General features: G+C 34.2%; 2 protein-coding genes across 2 annotated transcripts in view; one reads left to right on the top strand and one right to left on the bottom strand.

Annotated features, from left to right (window-relative positions):
- Positions 1-21,951, top strand: part of LOC126878641 (homeobox protein dve-1) — a 488,254-nt gene that overhangs the window by 225,247 nt on the left and 241,056 nt on the right. The window contains exon 2 of the mRNA XM_050641470.1: positions 3,288-3,483. Within this exon, the coding sequence (XP_050497427.1) occupies positions 3,288-3,483 (196 nt within the window). The remainder of the gene's footprint in view (positions 1-3,287; positions 3,484-21,951) is intronic.
- On the bottom strand, positions 15,199-17,323 carry LOC126878643 (uncharacterized). The gene has a single exon (XM_050641471.1). It carries the CDS (start codon positions 16,985-16,987, stop codon positions 15,437-15,439), a length of 1,551 nt encoding a protein of 516 aa, XP_050497428.1. The 5' UTR covers positions 16,988-17,323; the 3' UTR covers positions 15,199-15,436.

The following is a 21,951-nucleotide window of genomic DNA, read 5'->3' as shown; positions in this document are numbered from 1 at the left end:
ACCATCCCCCCCAAGCCCCCCTGGTGCGGTCGTAACTATGACTCTCTTTAGATACTAAAAAGTACAAGATACAACAGTACCTAAACCCGTGTATTTGACCAGTGCATCTTTTCTTTTCTGAGGTATGGCTCAGAAACATGGACATTAACAAAGGCCAACATAAACACAATTTAAATAAATCAGAGAAAAATGGAAATATCCATGTTGGGAATAATCTACAATACAGAAAATCAAACAAATGGATAAGAGAGAAAACAAAAGTAAAAAATGTAACTGAACATATAACAGGGTTACAATGGAGATTTGTGGGCCACAACGCGAGACAGAAGATAAAAGATGGAATGCTGAAATACAAAACTGGAGACCGTGGACAGGAAGAAGAGGAAGAGGAAGACCTCAGATGCGATGGAAGGACGATATTGTAAAAGCTGCAGGAACTAACTGGAAAAACTCAGCCAATGACAGACGGAAATGGAAAGATTTGGGGAAGGCCTATGTCCAAAGTTGGATAGAAATGGGCTAAAAGAAGATCATAGAAATTAGTAGCATCATTACTCCTTCTCCCAAGAATAACTACAAAAACAACCCATACAACTAGAAAGGTATTGTAGTAATAGGTATTAGTGAGATAATGTCAAAGACCACAAGGAAAAATTTTCCTGTAGATAGCAGTATACAATAATAATAAAAAACTATAATTTTAAAACATATAAAGGGTTTTTACCCATGTATATTTGGTGGCTCATCATATGATTAACTTGTACCAGCACTGATGATGAACTTTTTAGATCGAAAATTCTGTAATTTTGATGTAGCCCTTTTATAAAAAAAATTTTAATAAATTTTTAATAATGTCAAAGATTAGAACATTAGAGAGTATAAGAAAAGTGTGGCTTTCAAGCAGGGCGCATAACATTCGTTATTAGTTTTAAATTATTTTTGGAAAATCTGAAGTTCTGAGGATAAATAGGCCTCGACAATGGATCTGTTTTTAATTTTATGAAATCTAAGTTAAGTTTAATTTTACTTCCTTCGTGCATTAGATATAACAACAACAACAGCTAAGATAAAATCCCTGGTAGTGTCAAGGGAACCCATAAAATGCAAATTGGTAATTAACAACGAACTAATTGAACAAGTCTCGAGATTCCAATATCTGGGAGTCGAAATATGTAGTTATGGAGATGTTAAAGAGAGAGAGAGAAAGCAAGCAAATAAAGCCAATTACGTGTCAGGATGTCTGAGGGATGGCATCTGGAGAAACAAAGATATGATAAACGCATATAAGATATGAGATTGGAAGGAAAAGTACGCATATACAAACCATGTGTAAGACCGATCATGACGTACGCGATAGAAACAAGATGTGACACAGCAGAAACCAAGAGGATACTGAGAACATCAGAAATGAGAACGTTGAGGTCAATAACTGGAAAAACACTGAGAGACAGAATACTGAACGACAGAATAATAAATCTCTGTAACATATAAAATATAGTACGGTGGGGAAAACAGAGACGATGAGAGTGGAATCAGCATGTGACGAGAATGGACAGCGAGAGAATAGCCCGTATATTCAGGGGTTCGAAGCCAACAGGCAAGAGACCAATAGGAAGGCCCTTTAAAATGTGGCGAGATAGCTGGCAGTCAACATCGCAGCTACGAATACAAGCTCAAAATCGGTTAAGAACAGGCCAAGAGGCCTAATATGAGAAGAAGAAGAAGAAGAAGAAGAAGAAGAAGTGCATTAGATACAAAAGTAACTACCCAGTATTTCTGTATTAACGTTTGTGTCTCACTGTATTCTTGATGAGAAGCACATAGTCCTAAGTTGACCTGAACACATCTCAGACAGGAATATCAAATTACTATGCATTTAGATGCTAATTACACTGGTATAAAAATAAAGAAAACTTACCAGAATCCTTTGTAAAAGGTATACTTTATTTATATCCCTTAAAGGGCTACATGACAAAACGTTTTTGAATTAAAAAAGTTCATCATCAGTGCTTTTTACAGGTTTTTGACATGCTTGACCAACCAAGATATGTGGTTGAAAATCCTAGCTAACTAGATTTGCTAGTTACTGTCCGTAATGTGAGGATCTATCCTCCGGACAAAGCAATACACTTCTCGTGGGGAGTCTTATGGTGCCTAATGTTATATCCAGAAATATTTTAAACATCACTTTAATCATTGTAACATCATGATGTAAAAATTATACAATTTTATACGATTTAAAGGATTTTCACTCATATTTTATAATGGTGGCTCAAGCATGCCAAAAACCTGTAAAAAGCACTGATGATGAACTTTTTAGTTCGAAAACTGTCTATGATGCAGCCCTTTAAGGGATGTGACGATAATATAATTTTATCCTCTAGAGTACGCCAATGAATTAAGTAAAACGTGGTTTTTACCGTCTTGGACGATATAAAAGTCGGATCGAAAAGCCTAGTTGTTAATTATTCTTGGAGTGTTAATCAAAGAATAATAAACAGCAGCGAGGTATAAGAGGTGAGTTTATGTAGGTAGTAATTCCCGACCATTTTCCGCTGTCGTTTTGGCGAGCTGAGCGAATCCGACAGTTTTCCTCTTATTTTTCCTCTTATCTATCCTTTTACCTATCCTTATACGAGCGGTGATCGTATATTCCTAATATGTCTTTTCATCTGGCGAGCTGAGCGAGATTCCCGTTCTTCCCTTTCCTTATACATTCATGTCGTATTAATAAAAGCAATTCCTATTTCACGCGATCATCAAAATCATTCATTCATGGGAAAAATATCGTCACATCGGCCCGAGCAGAAAGCTCGATGCGTAGATTATAATAATATGTTTTATTAGCGAAATTAACGAGTATTTAAGACTAATTATCTTATCTTTTGTATGTTTTGATTCCAAATAAAAATGGCTTAAAAAGCGAACTCTTTTCTTCGACTGATTTAGTTACCTGGAGCAACAACGCAACCAAAACGTTACAGGGATTTTAAATAAAATATATATTTTATCAAGGATTTTAGTTTTAACTATTTAGAATGGGAAATAAGCCACAATATTATTAAAAAATGATTTTTATTAACGTTTCGACGCCCAAATCGGGTGCCGTTGTCAAAATACAAAATACTATTGTATTTTGTATTAATAATTAATAATAACAAAATACTATTAAAAGGATTTTAGTAATTTTTTGTGATTAATGGTATACAACCAGCTAAAGGAATTAATTTCCCTTGTGGATGTTATATAAAAATATTTTAATATTAACTGTGTGTTCTCTATTACAGAGCCAAGCTCTAGCTTTAACAAGAAACTGCAAAACACCTCCTCCAACGTCTGCTGCCAGTGTCAACGAGAGATCAAGTCGGGAGTCGGCTGAAAGGACGCTAACCCCAAACGTAGCCAGGTCGGCCACTCCTTTGGAAAACACGGTGTCTCCTCAGTCAATCAAGGAAGATTTTGATCCAAACAAGACTTCTTCCGGTAAGTGTTGTTGATCTTTAAATATATAAAAAAAATAGAAAACAATTTCACTCACAAATAGGTTTCATTAAACTGCTCCTATTGCTTTGTTAATCTTTAACTATAAGTTGTTGGATGTGTTGGAAAATTAATAAAGATAGCAGATCTCGTTAAAATAATTATAGCTTCACGATATTCGATAAAAATATCGATATTGTGCTGATATCGTATCAAAAATCAATACGATATCGATACAATACATACCTTAGCAATATTAATGTCGATACGATACTCATTATCTGAAATCAATACAATACTCTTGTTTCTTGTATTGTCGATACGACTGCCTCGATATTATTGAGAATATAGATATCGAGAAAAAAAAATATAACGCAATGTGAGTGCTGTGTAAGAGTGATTCCCAACCGGGGGGCGATCGCCCCCCTGGGGGTGATTTAAAATTTTCAGGGGAGCGATAGAGCAAAGGGGGCGATATGGGGGGCAATAGAGAAAAGGGGGCGATTAGCATCCGGGAAATGAGAAATGGGTAATTGAGAAAAAATACAATACTTTCGATTGGATATCCATAGGATAATAAAAAGTAAATATATGTATACCAATGCAGGTAATAATAACAGAAACATCTCGTCTAGTAACAGAGTGGTATTAATCATGATACAATTTAATTCTATAGGTAAGTAATACATTATAATAAATTCTGCATTTTCCTTTGATCGAGGTTTCGCATTGTGCGAACATCTGCACAAAAGAAAAAGAGATAGAAGTGGGATAAGAATGATGAAAGTAGGTACCGACTCTGCTGATCTGACTCGAACAAAAAGCGAATGGCCGAAGTTGTGGTCGTCTTGTCATAGATGCAGTAAATAAAATTAAATCAAACCAAAGAATGATTGAATATTTCGTACACTTTGTGAAGAAAATGATATATTTAATACATTACTACTACATACGGAAGTCCGCTGCCTTTCAAAGGTAATTACTTACAGCAGCTCTTCAGTCTCATGGATACTGTTATTGAATTTCTTAATAATACTGACCCCTAACCCCACACTGAGTACAGACCAACAAGAGAAGTGAAATGACATCACTTACTCATCAGATATTTTTGCAAAATTAAATGAAACGAACCTGCAACTATAAGGGAAGAACATAAATATGGCCAGCAGTAGTCGGAGCATTCATTGACAAACTATCTATTTTTGAAGAAAATATACAGAGAAGAGATCTGACCAAATTCCCCAACTTGAAATCCCCTTGTGCTGATTTTGAAGATCTTCAAACATATTGCCTCCACCATCAAACATTGAAAGAATATCTGCAGTCCCGATTCCAAGATTTGACTAGTCTGAAAATGCCAACTTGATTTATCGATCCTTTCAGCGTGGATGTTAAAACGCCATGTCCTTCTGAAAGTCTGTTTCGGGAGTGTGGGCATGAAAGATTTTGGCCGCGGATAAGTTTTAGTTCTGTATGTATATTGAAAAACAAACAAAGAAATAGGCTCGACATAATAGACAGAGGGGTTTTGAGGTTGCTATTAACCAACATTGAGCCAGACATAAAAAATTATGTGAGGGACACCAGGCCCAAATGAGAAATTAACAATTATTACTAACCATTTACCATTTTACGAAATGTAAAAATACATAAAAATTTTACTGATTATTTGTTTCAATTTAATTAGGGGGGGGGGTGATTATAGTATTCACAACTAGTAAAACCTGTCTAAGGGGGCGATCATGGGAAAAAGGTTGGGAACCACTGCTGTATAAGACCTATTCTACAGTTAAAACAATATAAGAGTTATAAGACGCACAAACGCGTATGCTCTCCGTTATTGCGACAGAAGAGGACGATGAACCCAATAAGTCAATCAATTTAGTTATTTTATTTTTAAAATCATCAGATAATATCGAGGTTGAAAAGGAAATTGAAAACTACTTGCAATCTCCCAGACCTGGACCAGACACAAATATTTTATTATGGTGGAAATCATATACCTAGTAGAGATTTTCCCGTTTTATCTCGGTTAGCTAGGGATATTTTGTATGTCCAAGCGACGTCCGTACCAGTCGAGTGGCTTTTTTCTGAAGCAGCGCTGGTACTAACAAAATAAAAGATGCTCTTTAAAAGATAAACGTATCAAAGAACTCATTTGGTGAACAGATGGATGGAGAGCTCTCTAAAGGATAATATTTTTATGAGGTTATAATGTAATTTATCCTATTTCTTGCATATTTTTTTTGTAAAGAGATGTTTTTAATGAAGAGAGTGAGGAATTAATAAAGAATTGTTTTTCTTGATTAATTTAATGCTTTTTATGTCGATATTTTATCGAGTATTGTATCGATATCGCATCGAAATCAATATCAATACGATATTTTTATAAGAAAGTTTGCCGATATCGATACACAATACGATACTTCATTAGAATAACAAATAAAGTTTTTACAAAACCATTTTACAAAATGCATTTTATATAATGAAAAACATATGAGGTAATGAGGTTTAGACCATGCACAGATTTTTATGAAGAATAAGTTTTTTTCCTAAAATTATTAATAAAAGAGTTATTACATGTCTAATAAATAAAAATGATGTTCGGAATCGGTAATTTAGGAAAATCTCAGAATTTTTTTTCAGGTAGAAGGCTGTTATTGCATATTTGAATATGGTTTTTAATTACAAATAACTTTTCATAATAAAATTTTTTGATATTTTGAAGTATAAAGGTAGTTTGCTCTTGAGCGAAATTAATATTTTTTGACATACCTCGTATACTGTTGACAAAATTTGATATCTGATGATTGCATCTTAAGTTTTAGACTATGCAGAGCACTTTATAAAGAATGACTTTTTTTCGTAAAATTGATATTAAAAAAGTTTCCCATATGGTGCAAAGTTACGCAGACACACTGTATATCCACTAGGAAGAATTTCCTGTAGCTGGCTGTATACCATTAATTACAAGTAAAATTTAATAAAAAATTTTGGTCTTGGTAAAAGGTATATTATTTTAAAAAGCCCTATAGGGCTACAAACATCGAACAGAACGTTTTCGCTCTAAAAAGAGCATCATCAGTGTTGCCTAAAATAAGTATAACCATATTAATTATCAAAATGTTGAACTTAAAGTGATGACCAAGGTAGAATCAAAGTTTGGTTATACTTACAAGAACATGGTGAGCCAACCAAAAAATACGAAGGTCAAAGCCTTTCAAAAATGGACTAAAAGTCACATCAAAATGCTAACATAGCAAATTCCAAAGGATGGGTATAATCCCTAAGGATATGGCCCTAGGATAACATATGACTCCCACACGTTGTAAGTGGGTCAAAGGTAACAAATTAGGTCATTATGTTACAAGAGCTGACAGGCAACTAAGATGTGAGATATCAAAAGCGAATCTGTCTGATGTCAAGACAACAATTGTCAATGGAACTTGAAGTATCATGAAAAATTGGTTACACAGCTACTAAATTTATAGTTGTTTATAGTACAAGCAATGATAACAGCTAACATCAGTGTGTTGGAATTATAAAAATAAAGAGTTAGTGAGAATAGATTATCTAGATGTAAAATAGAAGGGGGGAATTTGAGTACCCACAATCATCAATGAAGTGTACGTAAATTGATGAAGAAAGGTAGGCAAAACAACATACAGATAATGTAATGTATGGTTTATGTTTTGAAATTAGATAATTTATATTTGTGAACCAACACAAATGATGGCTGAGAGACTGGCTGAAAAACTAGAGACAAAATAGGGGTCGTGATATCAAATGCTGAAAAAGTTGTAAATGCAAAATCTTATTTATAAATTAATAAAATATAGATGGGTTCATCAACACAAATTTACAAGACTGAAAAGGTTGTATTACAAGCTTAGTCCAAATTTCTTTATTATGTCCTTTTATGTTAAATAACATCTAGGGCAAAGAAAAATTAATAACTTGGATAAAAGTGTCTAAGCTACAACTAAAGTGGGGTCAGATGAAGATAAGTGTTGAGTAAACTAGTCATCTAGTCAATAAACTCCAACAAATAAATCTTCGTCCTAACATTACTATGCTTTCATTTGATGTTAGCAATCTTTTCACTTCTGTCCCTAAACAAGAAACTATTAATCTGGTACACTCTCTTCTTAGAGCCAGTTCAATCACCATGTCTACTACAGATTCCATCATCCAATTATTACAATTTTGTCTAGCTCAAGACTTTTTTGTTTTCAATAACAAATTTTACAGACAACCTGATGGCTTAGCCATGGGTAGTTGCCTATCCCCTCTCTTAGCTGATATTTTCATGGATCATCTAGAATCCACACAGATCATGAAAAATCCGGAGATTCTACACTGGTTTCGTTATGTGGATGACTGTTTGTTATTCATAGCCGGGAATTCTAATTTAGCTGATTCACTTCTTTCTAAAATCAACCAAATCCATCCTAATATTAAGTTCACCATGGAACTAGAATCATCCCAATCCATTAACTTTCTTGACCTCACTATCACCAGATTAAATGACCATTTCGATTTCAGTATCTATAGGAAACCAACACAGACGGACCATGTCATACCCCTATCATCTAATCACCCCATTTCACACAAATATTCAGCATTTCACAGTTTCATACACCGTTTAGAAACTACCCCTCTATCACAATCCAATTACAACAAAGAATTGAACATTCTCAAACAAATAGCCTTCAATAATGGTTACGAACCTAACATCATAGACAAGTTTATCCATAAGAGACAACTGAGAGTCTTGAGAGAGGCTGCGTTCCCCAGAGATTCGACCACCAAACCCATTTACACTTCCTTACCATATCATCATGAACGTTTGTCTGGAGATATTAGAGATATTATTAAAAGATCAGTTGATAACATTCAAATTTCATTTAAGGTATCAAGTAATTTAGGACAGTGCCTTTCCAACTCCAAAGACCCTATTAACTACATGAATCGTAGCGGTGTCTATAAATTGCAATGCTCTGATTGTGATGCCACATATATAGGGAGAACTTGTAGGTCACTTGCCTCCCGTTCACTTGAACATACTAAAAGAGAGAATACATCAACCTTCTCTCAACATCTTAAACAAAACAACCATACTCTCAATATCCCTGATAACGTATCCCTAATACATAACATACCCGATAAAAACTTTCTGAGATTGGACCTATACGAGGATCTTGAAATAGTCAAAGAGAAACAGAGAAGTCCAAATTGTGTTAATCGCCATGTGTCTTTCAATCGTGACTTTCAACCGTTACATCGTCAACTTTTCTCATAAATTACATTATAAATCTGTTTCTTATATTACTTTATTTCTCCTAATTATTCGCATCTACCAATATTGTTCTATTTCTTTCTTTTCTCTTCTTATTCACACACATCCACATGTTCACTCAATTTTCGACAATCATCTAATCCTTTCTTCAAAAAAAAAATTTTTCTTCTCCCAAACAAAGCAATTTCAACTATATCCGCAACATCCATTTGTCACAACTTGTACACAACTATATCTATTCAATATATATCCCATTCTCTCCACATCATCCTTTCAAACCGTTTTTCGTTTAGTGTCCAATCATAACTATTTCATTCTAAACTAAATCAACCAATAATACTGTACAATATATCTTTCAAGTTTCACACATCTAGTAGTTATTCCATTCAGCCAACCTTTCATTCATCATTTGGTTTGTTTGGTTGCCTGGTCTCTGGAGTCCCCAGTCTCTCAATAATGTTAATTAGTCTCAATAGTGATGTCAAATTTACTTTATATACCACAAACTCATCTATCTCAAATAAACACAATTTTTAATTTTCTCATATACTCAATAATCTTACTCAACACTTATCTTCATCTGACCCCACTTTAGTTGTAGCTTAGACACTTTTATCCAAGTTATTAATTTTTCTTTGCCCTAGATGTTATTTAACATAAAAGGACATAATATAAGCTTGTAATACAACCTTTTCAGTCTTGTAAATTTGTGTTGATGAACCCATCTATATTTTATTAATTTATAAATAAGATTTTGCATTTACAACTTTTTCAGCATTTGATATCACGACCCCTATTTTGTCTCTAGTTTTTCAGCCAGTCTCTCAGCCATCATTTGTGTTGGTTCACAAATATAAATTATCTAATTTCAAAACATAAACCATACATTACATTATCTGTATGTTGTTTTGCCTACCTTTCTTCATCAATTTACGTACACTTCATTGATGATTGTGGGTACTCAAATTCCCCCCTTCTATTTTACATCTAGATAATCTATTCTCACTAACTCTTTATTTTTATAATTCCAACACACTGATGTTAGCTGTTATCATTGCTTGTACTATAAACAACTATAAATTTAGTAGCTGTGTAACCAATTTTTCATGATACTTCAAGTTCCATTGACAATTGTTGTCTTGACATCAGACAGATTCGCTTTTGATATCTCACATCTTAGTTGCCTGTCAGCTCTTGTAACATAATGACCTAATTTGTTACCTTTGACCCACTTACAACGTGTGGGAGTCATATGTTATCCTAGGGCCATATCCTTAGGGATTATATCCATCCTTTGGAATTTGCTATGTTAGCATTTTGATGTGACTTTTAGTCCATTTTTGAAAGGCTTTGACCTTCGTATTTTTTGGTTGGCTCACCATGTTCTTGTAAGTATAACCAAACTTTGATTCTACCTTGGTCATCACTTTAAGTTCAACATTTTGATAATTAATATGGTTATACTTATTTTAGGCAACACTGATGATGCTCTTTTTAGAGCGAAAACGTTCTGTTCGATGTTTGTAGCCCTATAGGGCTTTTTAAAATAATATACCTTTTACCAAGACCAAAATTTTTTATTAAATTTTACACTGTATATATTTCAGACATATAAACAGACATTGCATAAATCAGACACGTTGATTATGAAATACTTTTAACCTGTTGTTTTATTAAGTATTAAGTATTTACAGGAGTTCAAGGTGTCTATAATAATAGGAAAGTATTTGCTGAATCAAGAAGACGAGTTTTAGATTTTTCTTCATAATTTCTTCGATGAAGATGTGCTTTAAAAACATTATGAATGTAAAGTTTTGCTAAACAGCTCAATTAGTTGCCGCAGATCTTCTATTAGAAAACTCATTTTCCTTCTTAGTTACAAGACCACCAATGTCGCATGATGTGTGATTCTTCTTCTTCTTAATCTTTTCGTGACGAATGTAGGCGATCTAGGGCGTACAATACCGAACTAAAATTTGAATACCGGTATTTAATATTTGAAATTTGAAATATCGGGATACCGGTATTAAAACCGGTATTCTAAGGTCTAGTCCAATTTTTAAAAAATACTTAGGTTTATTAACTGCTCAGACTTTGAAAATTCTCTTTTGGAAGGTACTGATGTGGCAGGTATTGACAAAAATAATATTTTATAGCCAAATAATAAAAATCAGGGAAAGTGGATTTGTATTTTTTCCAAAATTCCATAGGGTTAATTTTTCTTGCAAAATGTGGCATTTCGAAAGAAAATGTGGCATTGGGTAGTAGACGTAAAACATAAACAATGGCTTTATATTGCCGACACCGCCGCTTCTCGATGGTGCCATACTTGGCTCGGTATGTATAAATGACTGATATAGATTTTAATACAACGAAATTGTTTGTTTATCTTCAAAAAAAAAATAGATTTATATTGTGCATAAATTCATGTTCAATACCAAAATACCGGTATTTTGAGATAAATTCCGGTTTTTAATGCCGGACAAAAATCGTCCGGGATTCCGATATTTGGGATCCCGGTATTGTAAGCCCTAAGGCGATCATCCTGGGAATATTTGTCTTATCTGCAGCCGCGCGGAAAGCTGCACATATATTGTGTTGAACCGGGTTCTATAACCAGGATGTTCTTCGTCTTCCTGGATGGATTGTTAAATATTATTCCTTGCAGGATAGTTTGTATCCATATCTGGATTCATTTCGCATAATATGTTCGAAGTTTTGTAATTTTCGAGATTTGATGTTGGTAAGTACCTCTCGGTTCTTCTTCATTGTTCTGATGTAACGGGTAGCTCTTTCACGACGAGAGACTCAGTAAAACACAGGTTAAAAATAAAGTAAATATATTTAAGATAATTATATACAGTTTAAAACAAATAAGATAAAACATAATTCCGTCTTCTGCAAAGGAAAAACAATATTAAACTTTATTATAGTCATCCGATCATAATAGCAACATTAAAATGATACGATAAACAGCACAATATATACAATAACGATCTCCCTACGTTAAATCAACATAGCCATATATTCCTATCCGGATATACCGCATTTCACTTCAATGCGGCACGTAGTCACTCGTTCCTCGCTACTACCGCCTACTGCGATAACGGTCATGGCAAGACTCCACTTCACCACGGTGGCATCGGCCTAGGCATAGTTCCACCTCACAGACGGTGCATCTTTGCCCATCCAGCTAGTGCTATTTCAACACGCCGTCGAGCCACTGCTAGTTCAACACGCTAGCAACGACTAATTTTCTCATTTTCCTGGCTCGCCTTAAATATGCTCTCGATGCCACTACTCCTTCTGCTTCCCCCAGCGGTGCTATGCGCCAACACCGCTGCTCCTGCGGTTGTCTCTGGTCGACGGGTCGACCGGCCCATCGCTGGCATCATATCATTACACTGAGGACCTCCTCATTTATGAAACGGTCGTTCCACGGAATCTCAAGTACTCTCCGATGTTGCCACATCTCAAATGCTTCCAATCTTCTGGACGTATCTTCCTAAAACGTTCACGATTCAACGCCATAAAAAACGACAGAGAATACGTAGCATCGCTGCATTCTTATTGTTATACCAAGAGAGAGGGTATGGCTCTGAAACAAGGCCCTCATCTGGTTGAAGGTGGGTTTATCTTTTCCGATGAACGCTCTTATCTCCTGGTTGTTGGTCCATTCTGCGTTTATGATTGTACCGAGATAGTTGTAGTACGTCACTCTGTTTGTTCCGGTTTGGTTGACGTAGAGTTGACATTCTGTTATCTTTTTCTTCATAATTATCATGAACTTTGTATTTTTTACGTTTATATTGAGTGCATATTGTTGACTGTAATAAGTGATTTTGTTCATAAGAGCTTGTAGGTCTTCTAAGTTGTCCGCAAATACTATGGTGTCATCTACATATCTGATGTTGTTTAGCTGTTTCTTGTTTAGTAGAATGACTTTTTGGTGTCGTACAAAGCTTCGATAAATCTTCTTTAAGAGTAAAGTTTAAAGATTTAAAATGAAAATACGAAAAAAATAAACCTCGTTTTGAAAAGTCTAAAACAACACCAAAATCAGATGACAGATTAAATAAAAAATGCAAAGAACTTACTAATATAAATATTCTTGCTAATTTTAAGAAAAAAGATGAATCCCATTAGATATAAGTGATATTTTGGAGGGTTTAATGTTGTTTATATGTGTAATGTGGAATATAAACATCCTTATCTTTCCGACATATCCTGTATCCAAATAATTTAGCAAACACATGTAGGTATAATAACAGTTTCATTTTTAACAAGTTTCTGAAACTACTATCATCATGATATAGGTCGCACGTTTCGTCAAACGAGATCAATAACAGAAGACATAGAAATATAATCCAATATGGAGTCTCATCAATAGGGATGGCGCCCTTATAGAGACCAAACATGGAAAGCATTGGTTAAATCTGAACACAGAAATTGAAAAGAAACAACCTTAGCCCAAAAATCGAACACAACTCGTATTCCACCGTTATTTCCAATGTGTATATCTAGCAGGAGAAAGAATTATCCATCTGTTGAAGACCAATAAATTAATACTAAGCTAGAAGAGACAAAATAGGGTCATAGATAAATATCTCTCTCTCTCTCTCTCTCTCTCTCTCTCTCTCTCTCTCTCTCTCTCTCTCTCTTGTCGTTTCCCCATTACTGAGGATCGTGATTTCTTCCAACATTCCTAACAATGTTTCTCCATTGGTCTCTATCTTCAGCTGCTCTAAGAGCTTCGCAGAATGAGTTTGCAGCTGAATGCTTTATTTGGTCAGACCATCTAGTTGGTGATCGCCCTCTTGATCTTCTCCCCGGAACGTTTCCAGAAACAATTAATCTCTCCAAACTGTCGTCACCTCTGCGAACCACGTGACCAAAGAATTGCAGAATTCTTTGCAGAGATGTTGTGGACAGCCTTTTTTTAATATTGAGTTGGTTTAGAATGGAAACGTTTGTCCTATGAGCTGTCCAAGGTATGCGCAGCATTCTTCTCCAGCACCACATCTCAAAGGCATCAATTTTTTGGCGCTCGCATGCGCGAAGAGTCCAAGTCTGCTCCGTATAGAAATATTGAGAATACAAGGGCATTCACCAGTATCATCTGGATATTTTGAGAGATAGATCTGTCTTTCCAAACTTTAGTTAGGCGACTCATCGCATTTTTTGCCATACCAATACGTCTCCGAACTTCTGCTTCACAGTTACCATCGTTAGTTATACTAGACCCGAGATAGGTAAAGGTGTTTACTATCTGGTATTCCAGTAACATGTTAGTCAGTTGAATAGTGTCGAATCTGTCGACCACCATTATTTTTGTCTTAGCTTTATTGATTTTCAGACCAACTTTATTGCTTTCGTACTCAACTCTTCGCAGAAGATCAAACATTTCTTGTTCATTTGCTGCTATAGGTGTAGTGTCATCAGCAAATCTTAAATTGGAGATTTCCCTACCAGCTACTGTTACTTTACCGGCCCATCCTTCTAAAACCATCCTCATGACATGTTCACCATAAATGTTAAATAAGTCAGGTGACAACACGCATCCTTGTCTTAATAGATAAATATGTCAAGCCAAAAAACGAAATATCAGCAAATAAGTCATGTAAACATCGGATAAAATACAAGAATTAGAAGTATGTTCGGAAATTAAATATTATAATGAAGAACAGGAACAAATTAATTGCACTCAAATAAAAATATATGAAAATTATATTTAGGTATTTAACATGTGCAGACTGAATTACAAAAGAATAATTATATAAATTTAACAAAACTCAAAAGATTTGAAGTATAAAATATTATAAAAGAAGCTCCGCGACTATACGAGTTAGTCTACTGGCGGCATATGGGCAAATGTCTGCATACCTGATCCGATCAGCGTTTTTGGATCGAGCTGTACAGACTATCCAGTGCAGCCGTTTCATCAATCATGGGAAGATAATCTGCTTAACGCCACACTATCCTCTTCAATCCGAGCCGCCGAGGCACAGTGGGCCAGAAAATGCAAAAAGCGGTCAAAAATCTGAAAATGGGCTGAAGGGCTTTAAAATTGTAGTCTTTTAAAGGAAAAAATAATAAAAAAAATTAAACTACCCAGGCGTAACTTTTAGGGGGGCCATAAGGTTAATAATTACATTGAGTAGACTTTTCGATCTTTATGCAATTAATTGTTTATATGGTTAAAAAATATTAACAAAATAAAATGAATTACCGTAAAATACGTTACTTGTTACTAAGTATAGTAAGATTATAAATTATTTAGGTACAAATTCGAAAAAACTTAGAGAAATTTATCAAAATATGTTTGGTAATAGGTATAAAAATAAAAATTCCGCTCTGTAACAAGTTTATTAGCTTCTAAATAAATAAACAAGGGCGGATCCAGAAAAGTCTCAAGGGGGGGGCATAGCGATAGAAAAATCTAGCAAGGGAGGGGGTAAAAATGGCATGAAATAAAGTCTATTTAAAATCTAATATATTAGTGCTTAAAAGATTATACTTATAACTTACTTTGATATACTTAAATACTAAAATTTAATTTTTAACTTTATAATCAGTTCAAAATGTGAATCCCAAGGGGGGTATGGGCCCCTGGGCCCCCTTAGATCCGCCCTTGTAAATACAATAGTATGCTTACCACTAAAAATCTACGTCGCTCGCGCTGTCGTCTTCCTCGTCGGATGAAGAAACTTGGCGGCTTTCCATATTAAGTTGTAGAGCTCTAAGAGAATCTGCTTCCATTGATTCTAACGAGGGCGCCTTCAACAAGGATACAACTTCAGAAGATATGTTTAAACTTTTTCGGAGTGGGTACTGCCGCAAAGATGAAATTACTGGATCTGAAGTTATAAGGAGCCTGTTTAACAAATCTTGATTTCCTGATATTCTCGAAATTTTTCGTGTATGTTTCTCCCTAAAACTTTTGAGATCCTTATTTCTTGATTCTTGGGCTTCTTCTGACAATTGACCGATAGGCAGAATAGCCTCCTTGATTACTATGGCTCCATGGAGTAATATTTTATGCACGCTAGAAGGCATATAATACCATGAATATTTAGCGACATACAGTTTTGCGGTTTCCAAACAATACTCTTCAAAAGCTCGCACATCGATTGCATAGCCACAAGATAAGGTGCGTAATATAATACCAAATCGCATAATGACATCTTTATCTATGCCAGTAATTTCACTAGACAGTGAGGGGTCAGCAAAAAATCGTCGAGCTGTGTTGCCGTCATTAGTAGTTCCACTACCTCCACTCTTAGGTATATCCACAAGCAAACCTGTTCTGTCTCTGAAAATTTGTTGTATGGTACGTTTCTTGTTTTCAAAAACTGCTCTGTTGTTACTTCCTCGAATTTGCCAAACTTTAACTTCTAATCTATAGGAAATGTGCAGCAAACATTCGAAAAACCTGATCCAGGCATGTAGAGTTGACAATCCAAATTTCAAATTTTCTTGGACAACTTCCCTCTTTAATAGTTTTTCGATGTCATTCATTTGTTTGGGGGTTGCTTTACATATATAACATGTTTGTGAAGAAGCTGTTTCCGTTATTGCATTACACACTTTGCCGTCTATCATCGTCATCACACAAACATGAGAAACTGCAATTTCTTCACTATCCAGCATACCAATAGTGGGTTGAAGTTCTGAAATTTGATTTTCTATATATGATGTCTCCTGTACCGTCAGCTCTTTCGTTTCTTTCTTAAACTGAAAGCGTATAGGTCTACAAAATCGAGTTGACGATGGACGGGGATTTTGCCACACAATAATTTTATCTTGTCCAGGTTGCTCCGCATATAACTGTAATGGCACTATGGATGTAAGAAATAAATCGCCATCACCAAAACTATTATCGGAGAAAAGTTGCTTGTATTGTGAATGACCGGTGCTTCCATCGCATCCCCATTTCAGCAACAGTTTCAAATTCTTTAGAAGTTCAGTTGATAATGAACGAAGAACTGGTTTTTGCAATTCTACTATCCGTTTAACTGTATGATCTAAGAGGTCCTGTAATAATATTTCTGCACATGACTCACTTACAGTTTGTCCTTCTTTTCGGGGATAGCAGCGTAATTTTGCTTCTCGAAGCTTGTGATAAGACGGATATATATCAGCAAAATGTTCTTTTGCTATTCGTCTGTGAACAAGATATGAATGTTTGGTATCTTTTGATTCAATCATTACTGATAGCGCTTCATCTGGGGTGAGTGGAATTATTTTTTTTGACTTCTGAGTTTTCTGCCAAGCTGTCCTAATTTTACCGGCTCGAGTCGGAGTCAAAAGTGCTTCAGAGACAAGTTTTGCGGCATCGTCTTTTCCTTCAGTCTTTAGTTTTCTCCTTGCAGCTAAAGTAAGCTCCTCGGTTTCGAACGTCGATGACAGCTTTGAAGTCTTTCGACGTTTTGATCTTACACTACTCGCAGAAAATTCTTTGCTTGGACGACCACGCCTACCTCCAGATGAAGTTCCTGGTTGTGGCTCAGCATTCGGATCAATTTCTAATCCAGTTTCTTCAAATACACACCCACATAACAATGATGTTCGCATCATGTTCTAAGCATATCCTACCAACATTCGTCGGAGTACATTCTTTTTAGTATATGTGTAGTACAAGCATAGCATCTACCTTAAAAAACATTCTAAATTTCATGTTCTTTGTATATACTTCAAAGTATATTCTCGTACCGAATATACTAAGTATATTCGTGTACGTAGGATCTCGGAATATTCGTAAAAGTTTATTCTTAGAATATACCTTTATCGAATATTCTTAACACATACTTATAAGTAGATACTTTTAAAATATCTTAAAAATAATTTGTATGTATAGGAAGTATAATATTAGCCTTACATATTATCAACTTCGTTATTTTTTAGAATACATAATTAATAAAATTTATGTATGTAGGTAGTATTGGACGAATTTCATTTCAAAATTTTTGTAGGGTAAAAAAGTTTAAACATTAGGTAATTGTATTAACGTTTACATAGATACTATTAAAAATTCGTTTTCATAATTAAAATGACTTTACCATTTCGAGTTTATCATGAATCATTAGTATTTTTACATCCTTGGAATTTGAATTTAGGTACATTCAATTCAATAGACCATTTCGCAGAACCAAAACGTGCCAAACTGCACAACCAAAGCAACCAAAGGATTTGGCGTTGCCAACCGTCGAGTAAGCTTTTTCCGTCAACTTACCTTAAAAATTCCCACTTTTATAAAAAAAACTTCCCTCCTGTTTACAAAATCTGAGAAGATATGTGAATTATTTTCAAATATTTTGATTTTTTCTTAATATTTTACAATTTGGACTGGAACAATAATTCCCTTTGGAGTTAACTTTTTCCCTTTATCACCGTTTATGTTGAAAATTCCCGCAAAAAGGGAAATTTCTCTCCGTTTGGCAACACTGACCACCGATTTTGTTATTCCACAATACATTCATAACCCCCCCCCCCCCCCCATATTCTGACCATTTCTATTCTTACCTGAATGGATCAGGGATAGGAAAAAACCGTAAAATATGAAAAAAAAAACAGGCATTATTTCATTATTTGTATCATCTATGGATCTATACTATGCAGTGTTAAGGATGAAGGCGAATGATGTAGTACTAGGACTAAAGAACATACATAATCTGTTTATTTTGTTTGCGGTGCTTCAAAATACATATATAATCTATTTTGATAACTCAATATTACTTAAATAGGTAAGTACATATAAGTATTATATAAATTTTAGTTACTTATTATGCATAGTTTAGTTTAGCTAAATATTATATAATGATTTATATAAATAACTAAAATTTATAAATATATACTTACTTTTTAAGTAATATTGTAGAATGTAGGTATTAACTACATTCTCATTTGCAATTAAAATATGTAAATAGATATTTGGTAGAACCAGTAGAACCTAAGATGAGATTAGGTGATGCTGAAAACATACTTCTAAGCAATATAGCACTTGATAGCACTTTCTTAGAATATTCTTAAAAATATAATATTCTTCCCATACAAAGATGTGCGGTAGTACGTTCTTAGTATATAAATAGAAGGTTTATAGCACTTCCTTGGAATATTCTAAAAAGTACCTTCTTGGTATAAACTAAAAAGATGTGCGGTAGTATGTTCTAAGTATACACATAGAAGGTTTATAGCATGTCCTTGGAATGTTCTAAAAAGAACATTCTTGGTATATACTGAAAAGAAGTGCGGTAGTACATTCTAAGTATATACATAGAACGTTTAAGTACTGTAATGTAGTATATACTCAGTATCTGCTCTGCACATTCGCAATGGTAATTACGCACATTCTCAGTATATACTTTTTCTGAAAAGTATGTTCTATGAATCTACTAAGAACATGAAATTGTTATGTGGGCATACACTTAACCACGCTGTAATATTTTTCACAAATCTATCCGTTTTTCTCCCACATTGATCAAGCTTTGCATAAACGACGTTGCAAAACTTTGAAGTGAAAATCCTCATTTTTAACATGGCGTCTGCATCATTTTCAATTTTGTAGTGTCTCACCAAATACTTGAACAGATATTCTGTGCGACTGGAACGTTGTAACTTATCCTTTTCATACAAAACGTCAAACAGTTGCCTTCTGGTGACCATTTTCACTGTGAAAAATATAGAAAAACATTACATAAAAAAAATTTTTTGAAGACGCAAATGAAATAAGACTTACAACCACCATTACGAACAAACTTAACTATATTCTCTATCAAGGTAAATAAAGTAACGCAACAAGAAAATAGAAATTACTAGGTGTTACATTTTAAATAACAAAATAAAATGTGCTGTTATGGTTACAGAATACATTCGTTGGATATGGTTCATGCATATCGATAAGCAAAACCAAAATATCTCAAAAAGGCGCTTGAAGGCGCCTATCAAATTTTAGTATGTTATTAGGGAATGATCAAGCTATTTTTTTAATATTTTTTCAAAGCCGGATCGGATCGGAAAATATGTTATATCTCAACATAATTTTAAAGTATAATATAAAATTTTCAATAAAATCGACTACATAGTAATTATATCTATATGTATACTAATTTAACTTTGATTCATAAGTATTTATATAACATGAAAATACATACCTTGAGAAAGTTTTCTGTACAATTAACCACTTGAGTCAGACACTTTATAACACACATTCACTAGTTGACATTTAGTAGTACACTAAATGAATGTTCGCAAAGAAATGATCCTAACACAAAAGTCTGGTTTTGAGAACCGATGGCTGCCGCAATATGCCTTCTACCTGCTTCAAATTCTAGGAAAACATTATTTATCTATTTCTCGGAGTACCTACAAATTCTGAAAGCCAGACTAATACTTTCATCGAAATCGATTTATGGCCGCTTTTTGAATTTTTCGGCCCACTGTGCGAGGGTGAGAGGAGAGAGACGAAACTATGCGTCGTTAGGATTAGCCTTCAGTTCATGAGTGGTCTTTCCTACTATTCACAATCACAAGAGTTTTAATAGTATGTGCCGTGGATAAAGCTGTTAGTCTTGGTAAATACGCGCCAATGCTTCCAAAAATTGTATTTAACCCTTCTTTTTTTTTAATTTAAAATTTAAAAAAATATTATTCAAATTATGCAAAACAATTTTCATATTAGATAATTAACAAACAATATTTTAAATTATACAGGGTGTCCAGAAACTCTACCGACAAACGAAGACAGGAGATTCCTCAGATAATTTTAAGACAATTTAACCCAATTCACCTAGTCCGAAAATGCTTCCTAAGGGAGCTAGACCTCTTTGAAGATGGCGTCATGTAATTAGTCTTTCTTAAATACCTCCAGAATGCTTCTATTTAGAAAAACGAAAATTGGTATGCATATTTACTTTCCAGAAATGAATCGATTCCATCCATTGCGAATTTCTAGCACCCGTCATAGGCGTCCGTTTTGGGTAGGGCAACGGTTATTTTAGCGCCTAACTTTTTTGTCTTTAGTTTTTAAGCATTTTTGACTCTGAATTATTAAATTGTGAGGTATTCTATTACTAAATGGTACTCTTACTTTAAGTCGATAGGATACACCGTTTTCTAGAAAAATCGATTTGAAAATTTTTCGTTCTTTGAATTTCAAAAAAAATATTAAAAAAAAAACTATTTAGAAAGATGAAAACTGGTACATTTATTTATATTCCAGAGATTAATCGATTTCATTAATGGCGAATTTCTAGTACCGGTCATAGGCGTCCGTTTTGGGTAGGTCAACAGTTATTTTATAGCATAACTTTATTGTCTTTAATTTTTAAGTATTTTTGACACTAGATTATTCAGATTATAGATAATCATGAGATATTCGAGTACTAAAAGTTACTCTTGCTTGAAGTTGGTAAAATACATCGTTTTCTTTTAATTGTAAGAGCACCATTTAGTATAGAATACCTCACAAATTAATAATCCAGTATCAAAAATGCTTAAAAGTTGAAGACAAAAAAGTTATGCGATAAAATAACCGTTGCCCTACCCAAAACGGACGCCTATGACCCGTACTAGAAATTCGCAATGGGTGGAATCGATTCATTTCTGGAAAGTAAATATGTATACAAATTTTCGTTTTTCTAAATAGAAGCGTTCTGGAGGTATTTAAGAAAAACTAATTACATGGCGCCATCTTCAAAGAACTCTAGCTCCCTTAGCAAGCATTTTCGGACTAGGTGAATTGGGTTAAATTGTATTAAAATTATCTTAGGAATCTCCTGTCTTCGTTTGTCGGTAGAGTTTCTGGACACCCTATATATCAGATATATAGGGTGTAACAAAGTGGTAGATCATAAATTAAATCACATATTCTGGGACCAAAAATAGTTCGATTGAACCTAACTTACCTGAGTACAAATGTGCACATGAAAAAAGTTACAGCCCTTTGAAATTACAAACTAAAAATTGATTTTTTCCAATATATCGAAAACTGTTAGAGATTTTATATCAAAAATTGACATGTGGCTTTCTTATGGCAGGAACATCTTTAAACAAAAATAACAGTGAAATATGTGCACCCCATGAAAATTTTATGGGGGTTTTGTTCCCTGAAACTCCCCAAAGGTTTGTATAAGTTCCAATTAAATTATTATTGTGGTACCATTAGTTAAACGCAA

The sequence above is a fragment of the Diabrotica virgifera genome, chromosome 10 (assembly GCF_917563875.1).
Source record: "Diabrotica virgifera virgifera chromosome 10, PGI_DIABVI_V3a".
Lineage (NCBI taxonomy): Eukaryota > Metazoa > Arthropoda > Insecta > Coleoptera > Chrysomelidae > Diabrotica > Diabrotica virgifera.
Note: the sequence above shows the minus strand (reverse complement) of the source record. Positions and strands in the feature narration are given on the sequence as shown.